The following is a 12,817-nucleotide window of genomic DNA, read 5'->3' as shown; positions in this document are numbered from 1 at the left end:
GTCTAGGTGTAATATAATCTGTGGTCTAGGAGTAATATAACCTGTGGTCAAATATCTGTGGTCTACGAGTAAAATAATCTGTGGTCTAGGAGTAATATATTCTGTGTTCTAAGTGTAATACAATCTGTGGTTTAGGTGTTATATAACCTGTGGTCTAGGAGTAATATAACCTGTGGTCTAAGAGTAATATAATCTGTTGTCAAGAGTAATATAATCTGTGGTCTAGGTGAAATATAATCTGTGGTCCCGGAGTAATATAATCTGTGGTCTCTGAGTAATATAACCTGTTGTCTAGGTGTACTATATACTGTGGTTTAGGAGTCATATAACCTGTGGTCTAGGTGTAATATAATCTGTGGTCTAGGTGTAATATAATCTGTCATCTAGGTGTAATATAACCTGTGGTCAAAGTGTAATATAATCTGTGGTCTAAGAGTAATATAATCTGTGTTCTAAGAGTAATATAATCTGTTGTCAAGAGTAATATAATCTGTGGTCTAGGTGTAATATAATCTGTCCTCTAGCTGTAATATAATCTGTGCTCTATGTGTAATATAATCTGCGGTCTAGCTGTAATATAACCTGTGGTCTAGGTGTAATACAATCTGTGGTCTAGGTGTAATATAATCTGTGCTTTAGGAGTAATACAACATCTCAAAACGGTTGGAGGAGAAAAGCTTACAGATATGGGGAGGGGCGAGGCCATGAATTTTGAAAACAAGGGTGAGAATTTTTAAATCAAAATGTCACTTTAACCAGGATTCAATTCAGGCCAAACACAGATATTGCTAAAAAAGCTCAACAGGTCTGGCATCTGTGGAGAGAAATCAGAGTAAACATTTTGGGGCCGGTGATCCTTCCACAGAACTGATGGTAGCTAAAACAATACAGTGGGGGGAGGCAGTAAAGAGTAAATGATAGATAATTTGGGATAGAGCTCAATGAGAGAGAAGAACAGTTAGATTGAGATTCGATTCCCTACAGTGTGGAAACAGGTCTTTTGGCCCAACAAGTCCACACCGACCCTCTGAAGAGTAACCCACCCAGACCCATTTCCCTCTGACTAATGAACCTAACACTACAGGCAATTTAGCCAGGCCAATTCACCTGAGCTGCACATCTTTGGACTGTGGGAGGAAGCCAGACCACCCAGAAGAAACCCACACAGACACGGGGAGAATGTGCAAACTCCAGACAGACAGTCACCAGAGGCTGGAATCAAACCCGGGTCCCTGGTGCTGCAAGGTAGCAGTGCCAACCACTGAGCCACATGCCACCTGCACTTGCCAATTGGATAATGATCCAGCTAGGAGGGTGAATAGCTGATAATGGAGACTGTTAGTGGCTAACAATAGGTTATGTGTAAGAGCAGGAGGGCTAGGACATAGTAGTGCTCAAGGCCTAAAGTTCTTGAACTCGATATGGAGTCGAGAAGGCTATAGCATCCCCAGGCAGAAAATGAGATGTTGTCCCTCCAGTTTATGCTGAGCTTCACTGGAGCACTGCAACAGAGACAGAGATATTGGCCAGGGAATAGGGTGGTGTGTTGAAGTGACAGGCAACTGAAAGCTCGGGATCATTTTTGTGGGCAGAACATAAGTGTTCCGCAAAGCAGTCACCCAGTCTACACTTCATTTCCCCAGTGTGGAGAGGACCACACTGTGAGCAGCGAATGCAGTAGACAAAATTGTGGGAAGTGCAGCTTCACTTGGAAGGTATGTTTGGGCCCTTGGATACTGAGGAGAGTCGAGGGAAATGGGCAAGTGTTACACCTTTGGCAAGTGCAGGGGAAGGTATTGTACAGGGTTGTGGGAGTGAAGGAAGAGTGGACCAGAACATCCCGGAGGGCTCAGTCACTGCGGAAGGTGGACAAGGGAGGGGAAAGGAATGTGTGTCTTGTGATGGCATCTCACTGGAGGTTGCAGAAATAGCAACTAATGATTTTCTGGATATGAATGATGTTGGGATGTAGGTAGGGACAAGGGGAACCCTATCATTGTTGTGGGAGCGAAGAGAAGGGCTGAAGGCCATAGTTCGGCAGATGGGTCGGACCCAGTTAAGGGTTCTGTTGACAACAGCACTGGGGAATGCTCAGTTGAGGAAGGAGATAGACATTTCAGAGGCTGTCTTGTCAAAGTTGGCATCATCGGAACATATGTGATGGAGACAGAGGAACTGGGAGAATGGAATCGTCTTTACAACCTCAGACCCTGCTTCCTGTAAAGTCCAGGTGATGTGGGAGTCGGTGGGTTTATAGCGGCCAGTCTATTCCCAGAAATGGAGACAGATGTCGAGGAAAGGAGGAGTCAGGTGGACCAGGTGAAGAAAGTGAGTGCGGGGTGGAAATTGGAAGTGAAATTGATAAACTTTCCAATTCCGCATGAAAAGCAGCACCAATGATATTATAGTTATATTGAAGAAAGAGTTGTGGGTTGGCACTGAACCAGAACTGGAACAAAGAATATTCCACATACAATTCAGGTCAGTGTGGAAGGGGATAAATGGTAAGTAACATCTGTAAGAACACAAGCAAAGGATTTTTGGATGATCTCAATTTTACAGAAGGTAGACTGTAGGATATCAGCCGGTAGTGCAATAGTCAAGGCATGGATCAGGATTTCAGTAACAGGATGGCTAAGTAAGGTTGGAGTTGGACAATAAGTAGAGGTAGAAATAGGCAGTCTTAGTAATGATGTAGACATGGTCAGTGCTGATTGAGGCCAAGTATAATGCTGAGTTTATGAACAGTTTGCTTCAGTCTCAAACAGTTGCCAAGGAGAGGGGATAAAACTGCAGCTCTGAAATCTAAACTCAGGACATGCCTGCAAGTGCAGCTGCTCCAGTTATCAAGTTGCTGTTTGTGCTTCAATATTCCTTACTTGTCACTGTCCTTGAACTTTATTTTTCCTGACTTATTCCATCCTTTGTTCTTGTCATGATCTTCTTTCCTCTCCATTTTTTTTCCTTTTTAACATATTTGATAATTTCCTATTTATCTCTCCTGCTTTACCTTACATTCTCTCTCTCTCAATGTTTCACAAATTATTTTGTTCAATTGCACTTGAATCTAATTGAAATGGCTGTTTTGTCACATTCTCTGAAGATCATTTAAGTATTGTACAATTTTCACAACAAAAATCTCTCATTTTCGACATGCTGTTTTAATCTCAGATCAATCTGCATTATGTTTCTCAGTTTCCCTGTTTACTTTATTGGATGCATAAAATGTTAATGATCAACAAATATTTTCAGTTACCAATTTCTTTCAATACTGTAACCATCTAGAAAATTCTATAGCAGTTTTACAGGACGGAGGACTTTTACAACTCATTCATAGTGATTAGTCTGCTGCCTGACCCATCCCAGGAGATATGATTATCTGGGGCTTTTTTAGGTTGTCAGATTTTCTTTTAAATTTTTAAAACTTTTTTTAACGTAAACGTGCATTTAACATAGAAACAGGCCATTCAGGCCAACTAGTCTGTACTCTTAATGTTCCACAAGAGACTCTTCTCAATCTTTCAGCATATCCCTCCATTCCTATTTCTCTCAGATTCTTTTTGTATCAACCATTTCCCTTTGGCATCAACAACCCAGGCATTTTAATCACTCTGCATAAAGACACCTCTTCTAAAGGATTGTGAGTAGTTATCTTGCATTTGTGAAATCCTACTTTTTAAATCTACCACAAGTGAAAACAACTTCTCCACACCTACCTTGTACAAACCCCCCTTCGTCGTTTTGAAAACCTCCATCAAATTGGCCTGACTGCTTGTATATGGCCATTCGGCTCATCGAGTCTACACCAACCCTCCGAAGAGTGTCCCACCCAAACATTTCCCACGGCTAATCCACTGAGCCTACACATTTTTGGACTTTGCAATGAAACCGGAGTAAATAGGGAGACAAATGAGCAAATTCCACATACACTCGCCCGAGGGTGGAATCAAGCTCGGGTCTCTGGCGCTTAGAGGTAGCAGTGCTTCTAAATCCTTTCGATAAACTGAGCAGACCTATACAGACTACTCAACACTGATTTGACCAAAATCCCTGTCAATTTTGTTTAAAATTTGTTAATGAGTGGGATCCAGATTTCAGTCACATGGAGCATAGGTTCAGTACGCATGCCTTGTAATCATGCGATTATTTGAGGGGGGGGGGGTAATAGTCAGGAATTAAAAGGGGATCATTGCATTGGTAGCTCGCCACTAAATCATTCCCTTGTTTACGGAGTTACAAATGTTGAACATTAAGTTGGTAATAATAGATGCAGGCTCTTGTAGTGCAGCAGTGTTACCCTTACCTCTGGCCCTGAAACCTGCTTTCAAATCCCACGTGCTCCAGCGGTATGCTATAACATGTCTGAGTTGGCCGATTTTGAAAATACAGTGGATTTTATTTTCAAATGCAGTCCATGACCAATCAGCCTGAATCGCCCCAGACTGAAATAGGCGGTGCTTGTCAGACCTGGAACTTCATCCCCATTCACCAGAGAAACGTCCATTCTCTCCACTACAGCCATGATGACACTTCAATGTTACTTAATTGTAAAGGTTTTAGGACGTTCAAAGGTTTTTGAAAAGCGTGATGTAAATGCAGGCATTATTTTATAGCAACCTGAAAAACTCTACGCCTGAATTCGCATATTCAGAAGTAAAATTCAGAGTGCAGCGCTTGCGTGATTCCCATTCAATCTTAAATCTCTCCAAAATTGACATGATACTCTCTAATGCTTATTAGAATAATTGATTTCCGTTCTGAGCTCCTTCGCCCCCCACTAACGTTGTTGAAGAGTTCCAAGCCGAAGTGTCTGAGGCAGGCAGCTCCTCCTCCACTGACTGACTCATCGCGTTAATTTCATTCCAGCCGCTCATTCCTGACATTTTTCCCGAACCTGTCACCAGTCTAGTTTCCATCTCCAAAAATCCAACTTGGAATGAAAGCTGCAGACAGCCCCCCCAAAGCGGTCAGCTTGAACCGGTTACCGCTGAACTGCCTCTGCCTTTAGTAAAGGTAAGTTTGGGTCAATTGAAACTTTTCTTTCTGCCGGTTGTTGCTTTGCTCTGACAAAGGCAGAAATGTGGCATCGCTCTCATTTCTGACATTTTTGTGCCTGAACTTCCGCATTTCAGAGAAATCTCAGACTCTCCTTAACTTTAAATGTTGATTATTAATTATTTTAATAATAAAGACTTGACTCTTTACTTAAAACTCATCATATTCTTGCATTTAGGAAGAGGAAGCAAAACGCGTTTGTTCACAACAGATTTTTTTTTAAAAAAAGGATTGTGGAAACCAGACCGGCATCCGAGATTGGTAACTCCACAAATATTTCCGATTTGTAGGTAATTTCTGTTTTATTTTAAATGACTAAAATATTTAAAGTGTATTATTGTATCCCGGTCCGCGAGGGGTGGGGAAAGCTGGCCAAGCGAAATCTGAGCCGCCAATGCGGTGGGAATGTTCCTTCTTCGAGCGCAAACAACAGAAAAACTTATTAAAACTTACCCGGTACTTTTGCAAATGTCAGAATGTGTGTGTGTAGACAGTGTACAAAGTTGTATTCCTGACACGATGGCTATGCAAATAGCTCTCTTTATCTGAGTTCTGTGCTTGTGGATATTGTTCAACTAGTTTTATAAATGATTAGCACATCTTTTAAAAACAAAAAAATCCTCTTGAATATTCTTTCAAGAACTTTAATTGGCTCAAGATCTCTAATTTAAGTTTGTTTTAATTTTTCTTTGTTTGAATTCAGATGCAACTAAATGTAATAGATACTTGATTGGAAATGATCTGTGCTCTGATTCTAAATCCCCGTCCTTCTCTCTGCCCTGCATGGATCAGATTTCTCAACTAGTTTGTTGAATTGTCTTTGCATCAGCTTCACCTTGTCTTTTAACAAGCCATTGTACTAAAGAACAATCACAGTAAAATGCCAAATAATAGATATTTAAACAAATATATCCATGCTGATTTGTCTCTTGACATACTATCCATGTTGTTTCATCCCTCAGATAGTGATGCTTCCTTATTTAAATTGTAATCTGGGCATTCTCTTACTACTGCAATGTGGAATGTTGAGTCACTCATTGCCAATCCACAAGCTGCTCTTATTTGCTTCCATTTTCTCCACTTGTCTTTGGAAGATCCAGTTCAGTGGATGATAGTTTTTTTTCCACTACCTCTCTCAAGCATGATCTTAGTCTGTGCCTAGTAAATGAATTACAAACTATTTGACTGTAGGCACTATCACAGCCAATAATATTCAATGACAACCCTTCTATCAGAAATTATTGGAAAATGAGCAGTATGATGTTCAATGTAGACAAGTGTGAGGTTATCCTTGGACTGAAAAAGGAAAGATCAGAGTACTCTTCTAGATGGAATGAAGTTTGGAATGGCTGTCCAAAGAGACTTGGGTGTTCAGGTGCATAGATTTTTAAAGATTAGTAAATGTGATAATTAGAGTATGAGAGAAAAACCTGGTGTTACAGTTTTATAGGTATTTTTAAAAAGGAAAATAGTTAAGTGAACTTTTGGCCTGTGTAAAGTAAGTCTGGGGAATTGTTAATTGAAAACATTGAGATGTAAGATGAATTGAGCGGGCATTTTACCTTCAGTGTAAAGGATACAAATAACATTCAAAAATGGCTGTAGATCAGGAAAGAAATAAAGTTAACGTTTCTGGTCCAGTGACGCTCTTTCAGAATTGGAAATTTAATTTGCCAGGGAAGAACTGGAGCTTTGGGAAGTAAATATTGATATCTTGAAAAGAGTTCATATTACCAAAAGGGCTGTGCTGGAGTTCTCAAACTGCATAAAGATGGGTAGATCCCTGGGACCTGATCAGGTGTTTCTCAGAACATTGTGGGAAGCTAAGGAAGAAATTGCTGCACCCCTTGCTGAGATATTTGTTTCACCGATAGCCGTGGGTGAGGTGATAGAAGACTGGAGGGTGGCTAATGTGGTGCCACTGTTTAAGACAGGGCTGTAAGAAAAGGTCAGGGATCTATAGACCGGTGAGCCTTGCTTCAGTGATGGGTAAGTTGTTGGAGGGGATTCTGAAGGACAGGATTTACATGCCTTTGGAAAGGAAGGGACTGATTTAGGGATAGTCAACATGGCTTTGTGCCTGGGAAACTGTGCCTCAATGATTGAGGGCAGAGCAGTAGATGTGATCTATATGGACTTCAGTAAGGCATTTGACAAGATTCCTCAGGGTAGACTGGTTAGCAAGGTTATATCACGTGGAATACAGGGAGGACTAGCCATTTGGATACAGAACTGGCTCAAAGGTAGAAGTTGGTGGAGGGTTGCTTTTCAGGCTGGAGGCCTGTGACCAGCAGTGTGCCACTAGGATTACCTGTTTTTTTTCAGGTAAATGATTTTGACCTGAACTTAGGAGGTATAGTTAGTAGGTTTGCAGATGATATCAATTTGGAGGTAAAGTGGACAGCAGAGAAGGTTACCTTAGATTACAATGGGATCTTGATCAGATGAGCCAAGGGGTGGCAGCTGGAGTTTAATTTAGAATGCAAGGCACTACATTTTTGGAAAGGCAAATCGGGGCTGGACTTGCAGGTTCATAGTTCCTTGAAAGTAGAGTCGCAGGTAGATAGGATGATGAAAATAGTTTGCTTGTCTTTATTGGATGTGCATTGAGTATAGAGTAGAATAGACTTATAGGAAAGATGTGAAACTTGAAAGGGTTCAGAACATTTACAAGGATGTTGTCAAGGTTGGAGGATTTGAGCTGTAGGGAGAGTTGAAATAGGCTGGGGCTGTTTTCTCTGGAGCGTCAGAGGCTGAGGGGTGATCTTTGAGGTTTATAAAATCATGAGGGGCATGGATAGGGTAAATAGGCAAAGCCTTTCTTTTCCCTGGGTGGGGGAGTGCAGAACTAGAGGGCATAGGTTTAGGGTGAGAGGGGAAAGATATAAAAGAGACCTAAGGGGCAACTTTTTCACGCAGAGGGTGGTACATGTGTGGAATGAGCTGCCAGAGGATGTGGTGGAGGCTAGTACAATTGCAACATTTAAAAGGCACCTGGATGGGTATATGAATAGGAAGGGTTTGGAGGGGTATGGGGCAGGTGCTGGCAGGTGGGACTAGATTGGTTGGGATATCTGGTTGGTATGGACAAGTTGGACTAAAGGGTCTGTTTTCATGTTGTACATCTCTGACTCTATCTCTGCATGATGAGAGATTGCAAAGCTCTGTAATGCAGAGGAATCATGGTCTCCCCGTGCATGAATGGGAAAAGATGAGAATACAGCAAGTACACCAGACGAAAAGTGCCATCAGCCTGTTGAGTCTGTTCCATCCTTCAGTGAGATAATTACTGATTTATGGCCTAACGCCATATAGGTGTCTTTGGCCCATATTTCTTAATGTAGAGAATGGAAACAGACTGTTCAGACCAAACTGGTCCATGGTGCCCACTCAGCTAGTTCCAATTGCTCACATCTGGTCCATATCCCTCTTTAAACTCTTCCCATCCATGCTCCTATCTAAATGAGTTTTGAACATTGCTATTGTACCTGCCTCAGCCACTTTCTCTGGCAGCCCATTCTATATGTGAACTACTGTCTGCTTGAAGAAGTTGCCCGTCAGGTCCTTCTTCAATCTTTCCCCTCACACCCTTAAACTTATGCCCTCTAGTTTTCCCGATTCCCTGGGAAAAAGACTATATGCATTCATCCATTCTATGCCCGTCATGATTTTAAACAGCTCAGTCACTTCTCCGTCTCCTATGTTCCAAGCAATAAAATCCTATCCTGGCAAACCTCTCCCTGTAATTCAGGCCAACTAGTCCTGGCAACATTCTTGTAAATCTGCTTTGCACTCTTTACAGTTTAACTGTCTTTCCTATACAGGGTGGCCAAAACTTTACTCAATACTTCTAAGTGAGTATTCACCAATGTTTTATACAACTGTAACATAATGTCCCAACTCTTATACTGAATGCCTCGATTGATGAAGACCAGCATGCTAAATGCCTTCACCCTGTCTACCTGTAACATTACTTTTGAAGAACCATGTACCTGTACTTGCATTCCTAGGTCCCTCTGTTCCACAACACTCCTCAGACCTTTTCATTTACTGTATGAGTCCCACCTTGGTTTGACTTTCCAATTACAGAACTTTAAATACAGAACTTTAAAGTGTGTAGACAAAAAGTTGCATCATTATTATTACACAGTTAGAATTTCAAGACAAAATTTCAGCAGCATTGATTTCATAGAGGAAAAAAAACGACAAGCTTTAAAAGCATCATAATAAATAAACAGGTTAAGAAATAATGGCAGGTGAAATAATACTTCCAAAAGGATTCAATGTCAGAAGATAGGCCAGATCTAACACGGAATTAGTCATTTTGGAGAAAAGTTCTTGAAATACAGAATTGCTTCAAAATTCAACACTTAAGTCTGAAGCTGACCAAAGTAACACACTATTGCATCCAGCATGCTAAGAATTAGTGTAAGGCTTTGTTGTTCTATAACACTGACAAGTGCCCAGCTATGACAAAAGAATGTTACCCAGTGAAAAGCCAATTGTTTACTCATAAAGAAAAAGCTTGATGTGGTTGGATTTCTTCCTTTAGAAAATATACCCAGTGCATTCCAAGGGGAAAATGGGGTCCAATTGATTTCAAGCTTGACAAAACATATTTCAATGATCAGCTTGGTAATTTTGAGCTTGATACAAGCATGAGTCTCTCTATCTTATCAAATCAAATACCATGGCTGGAGGAGCAAAAGACACAACCTATAGAATCATTTTCAACATTGCAGGTATATTACACGCAACACTACAGTATAAAGTGTCAAACTGAGGAGGATGCTATATCATTTATAATCAGGAAGCTTCCCCTTTAAGCAACAAAGTGAGTTTTGCCATAAGCCTTTTTCAAACAAATAAGACAACTGGCGGCGTATTAGGATAGATTCTTCTTCTCGAGGGGATGCTGAGTCATTCATTGGATTGGACAAACCCAACACTGAATACAGCATCAAACTTTCAGAGTTCCCTACAGACCGGAGTTGTCTGTCTGGATTTGAAAATCAGTTTGCTTAAGGGTGAAAGAGGAAAGCCAGAGAATTAAACACCAGTTAGCCTAACATCTATGGTGGGGAAAATGTTGAAGTTTATAACTGAAGATGTGTAACTGACCACAACAGTTAGTTGTGGTCAATTAAATGTTCACTGAGAACTAGCATGGATTAATGACAGGTAGGTCATGCCTGACAAACCTCATTAAACCTTTTTGAAGAGTTGACTAAAGTCATAGGATCTTTAAAAATCAAAGAGGTTGTCTTTGTGTTGAACCACAGGAGATGGGAGAGATAATAAATGTATGTCTCTGAATGTTTATAAGGACTTTCACAAGGCATTTGATAAAGTCTCAGACTATTAACTAAGATAGAAGCCTATGGAGCTGAGGCAAACTGCTGACATGACTGGGAAATTCATTGAATGGCAGACTACAGAAAGTAGGGATAATGGGTAGGTACTCAAATTGGTGGGACGTGACCAGTGGTGTCCCACATGAATCTGTTACAGCCTTAATTATTCACTAGTTATTAATAACTTGGATAATGGCATAGAAAGTCATATCTCCAGATTTGCTGATGACAAACAGCAGTGTTGTAGACAAAGGGATACTCAGCCTAGTTAAATAGGTAAAACTGTGGCAGATGGAGCTCAATGTAGACAAGTGAGGTTATTCACCTTGGACTGAAAAAGGAAAGATCAGGGTACTTTCAAGATGATATGAAGTTTAATATAATGGCTCCCCAAAGAGACTTGGGCGTTTGGGTGCATATATTTTTAAGATGCATGATGCAGAAAATAATGAAGGCTAATGCATTGCTGACCTTTATACTCCAAACATCTGGATATAAGGATGCAGAAGTTATGCTGCAAATAAACAAAACCATGGTTTAAAACCCCACTTGGAGTACTAGAGCGATCAGAGTACCACAATTTAGCCTTGTAGGTTTATAAGAGTGTCAGAGTCATACAGCGTGGAAACACAAGCTCTTTTGTCCCGTCGGTCTGTGCTGACCTGTTTCTGCATTAAACTAGTCCCACCTGCCTGCGCTTGGCCCATATCCCTTCAAATATTTTTTATTCATGTACTTATCCAAATGTCTTTTAAACATTGTAACTGGACCTGTATCCATCACTTCCACTCATGAACCACTCTGTTTAAAAATAAAGTTGCCCCCATGTCTTTTTAAAAATCTTTCTCCTCTCATCTTTAAAAATATGCCCCCACTTCCCCCAGTTTTGAAATCCCTCATCCGAGGGAAAAGACAACTGCCATTCACCTTATTTATACACCTTATGATTTTATAAACCTCGATAAGGTCACCCATCAAATTCCTAAGCTCCAGTAGAAAGTATCCCAGTCTATTCAACCTCTCCTTATAACTCAAAACCTCCATTCTTGCAACATCCTAGTAAATCTTTTCTGAACCCTCTCCTAGTTAATAATATCCTTCCTATAACAAGGTGACCAGAACTGGATGCATTATTCCAGGAGAGACCTCACTAACGTCCTGTGCAACTTCAACATGACACCCCAAGCCCTATGGTCAAAGGACTCAGCAATTAATGCAAGCGTGCTAAACACCACCTTAACCACCCTGTCTACCTGTGACACAAACTTCAAAGAATTATGTACCTGAACCCTTAAGTGTCTCTGATCTACAACACTATCCAAGACCCTATTTTTAATTGTATAAATCCTGCCCTTGTTTGTTTTACCAAAATGCAATAACTCTCATTTATCCAAATTAACCTCCCGTCTGCTATTCCACTGTCCATTGACCCATTTGATCTTTTTTTTTTGTAATCTTTGATACTGTTCTTCATTGTCCACTGTACCACTAATTTTGGGGTCATTCACAAATTTACTGACCATGTCTTCTATATTCTTATCTGAATCATTTATACAAATGACAAACAAAAGTAGACCCAGTACCAAGCATATGGAACACCACTGGTTACAAGCTTCCGGTCAAAGAAACAACCCTTCACCAACACTGTCTCTTGCCGTTAAGCCAATTTTATACAGTATCCAATTGGCAAACTCACTCTGAATCCCAAGAGATCTAATTAATCTGCCATGTGAAACTTTGTCAAAGAGTTTACTAAAGTACAAGTAAACCATGTCTATCGCTCTGCCTTCATCAATCTTCTTGGTTACTTCCTCAAAAAACACAATCGAGTTTGTGAAACACAAGTTCCCTCACACAAAACCATGCTGACTATCCTCCGTCATTGCTTGCCTCTCCAAATGCCTATAAATCCATCTTTCAGATTCGGTTCCACCAACTTCCTACCACCAAATTCAGACTCTTAGGTCTATAGTTCCCAGGATTCTCTTTACATCCTTCCTTAAACAAAGGCAGAACGTTAGCCACTCCAGTTATCTGGCACCTCACCCATAGTTATAGATGATACAAATATTTCTGCAAAAGGTCTCTCACTAGATCAGGTCCTTTTTTTTATATTTTCTAAGATCTCCAGCACTACTACTCCTACAATGTGAACCTCAATATTTATTCCTAAATTCTTTAGCCTCCATTTCTTTCTCCACAGTAAAAGCTGATGTAAAATATTCATTTTAATTTGTTAAAATATTCATTTTGAGGTTCAATACAACCATGACCTCTTGAGTTTAAGGGCCCGACTCTCTCTAGTTGCTTTCTTCTACTTTGTAGAATCTCCTTTTTAGGTTATCCTTGACTTTATCTGCCAAGGCTATCTCATTCTCTCTTTGCCTTCCTAATCTCCCTTTTAAGAA

At 40.5% G+C, this 12,817-nt stretch overlaps 2 protein-coding genes across 10 annotated transcripts in view; one reads left to right on the top strand and one right to left on the bottom strand.

Annotated features, from left to right (window-relative positions):
- LOC140489439 (uncharacterized) overlaps positions 1 to 3,820 on the bottom strand; it is a 107,321-nt gene extending 103,501 nt beyond the window's left edge. For all 3 annotated transcript variants that reach the window (XM_072589002.1, XM_072589004.1, XM_072589003.1), the window contains exon 1: positions 3,717 to 3,820. In XM_072589002.1, the coding sequence (XP_072445103.1) occupies positions 3,717 to 3,795 (79 nt within the window). In that variant the 5' untranslated portion in view covers positions 3,796 to 3,820. The remainder of the gene's footprint in view (positions 1 to 3,716) is intronic.
- A 681-nt stretch (positions 3,821 to 4,501) lies between these two features.
- The window catches only part of LOC140489438 (transcriptional enhancer factor TEF-1-like), an 87,478-nt gene continuing 79,162 nt past the window's right edge, over positions 4,502 to 12,817 (top strand). For 3 of the 7 annotated variants that reach the window (XM_072589001.1, XM_072588999.1, XM_072588998.1), the window contains exons 1-2: positions 4,504 to 5,013; positions 5,234 to 5,345. The gene's annotated coding sequence lies outside the window, so the exon portion shown is untranslated. Of the gene's footprint in view, positions 5,014 to 5,233; positions 5,346 to 12,817 lie in introns of all 7 variants that reach the window. The other 4 variants (XM_072588997.1, XM_072588995.1, XM_072588994.1 and 1 more) reach the window with 4 other exon arrangements.

This window comes from Chiloscyllium punctatum, chromosome 18 (assembly GCF_047496795.1).
Source record: "Chiloscyllium punctatum isolate Juve2018m chromosome 18, sChiPun1.3, whole genome shotgun sequence".
Classification (NCBI taxonomy): Eukaryota; Metazoa; Chordata; class Chondrichthyes; order Orectolobiformes; family Hemiscylliidae; genus Chiloscyllium; species Chiloscyllium punctatum.
Note: the sequence above shows the minus strand (reverse complement) of the source record. Positions and strands in the feature narration are given on the sequence as shown.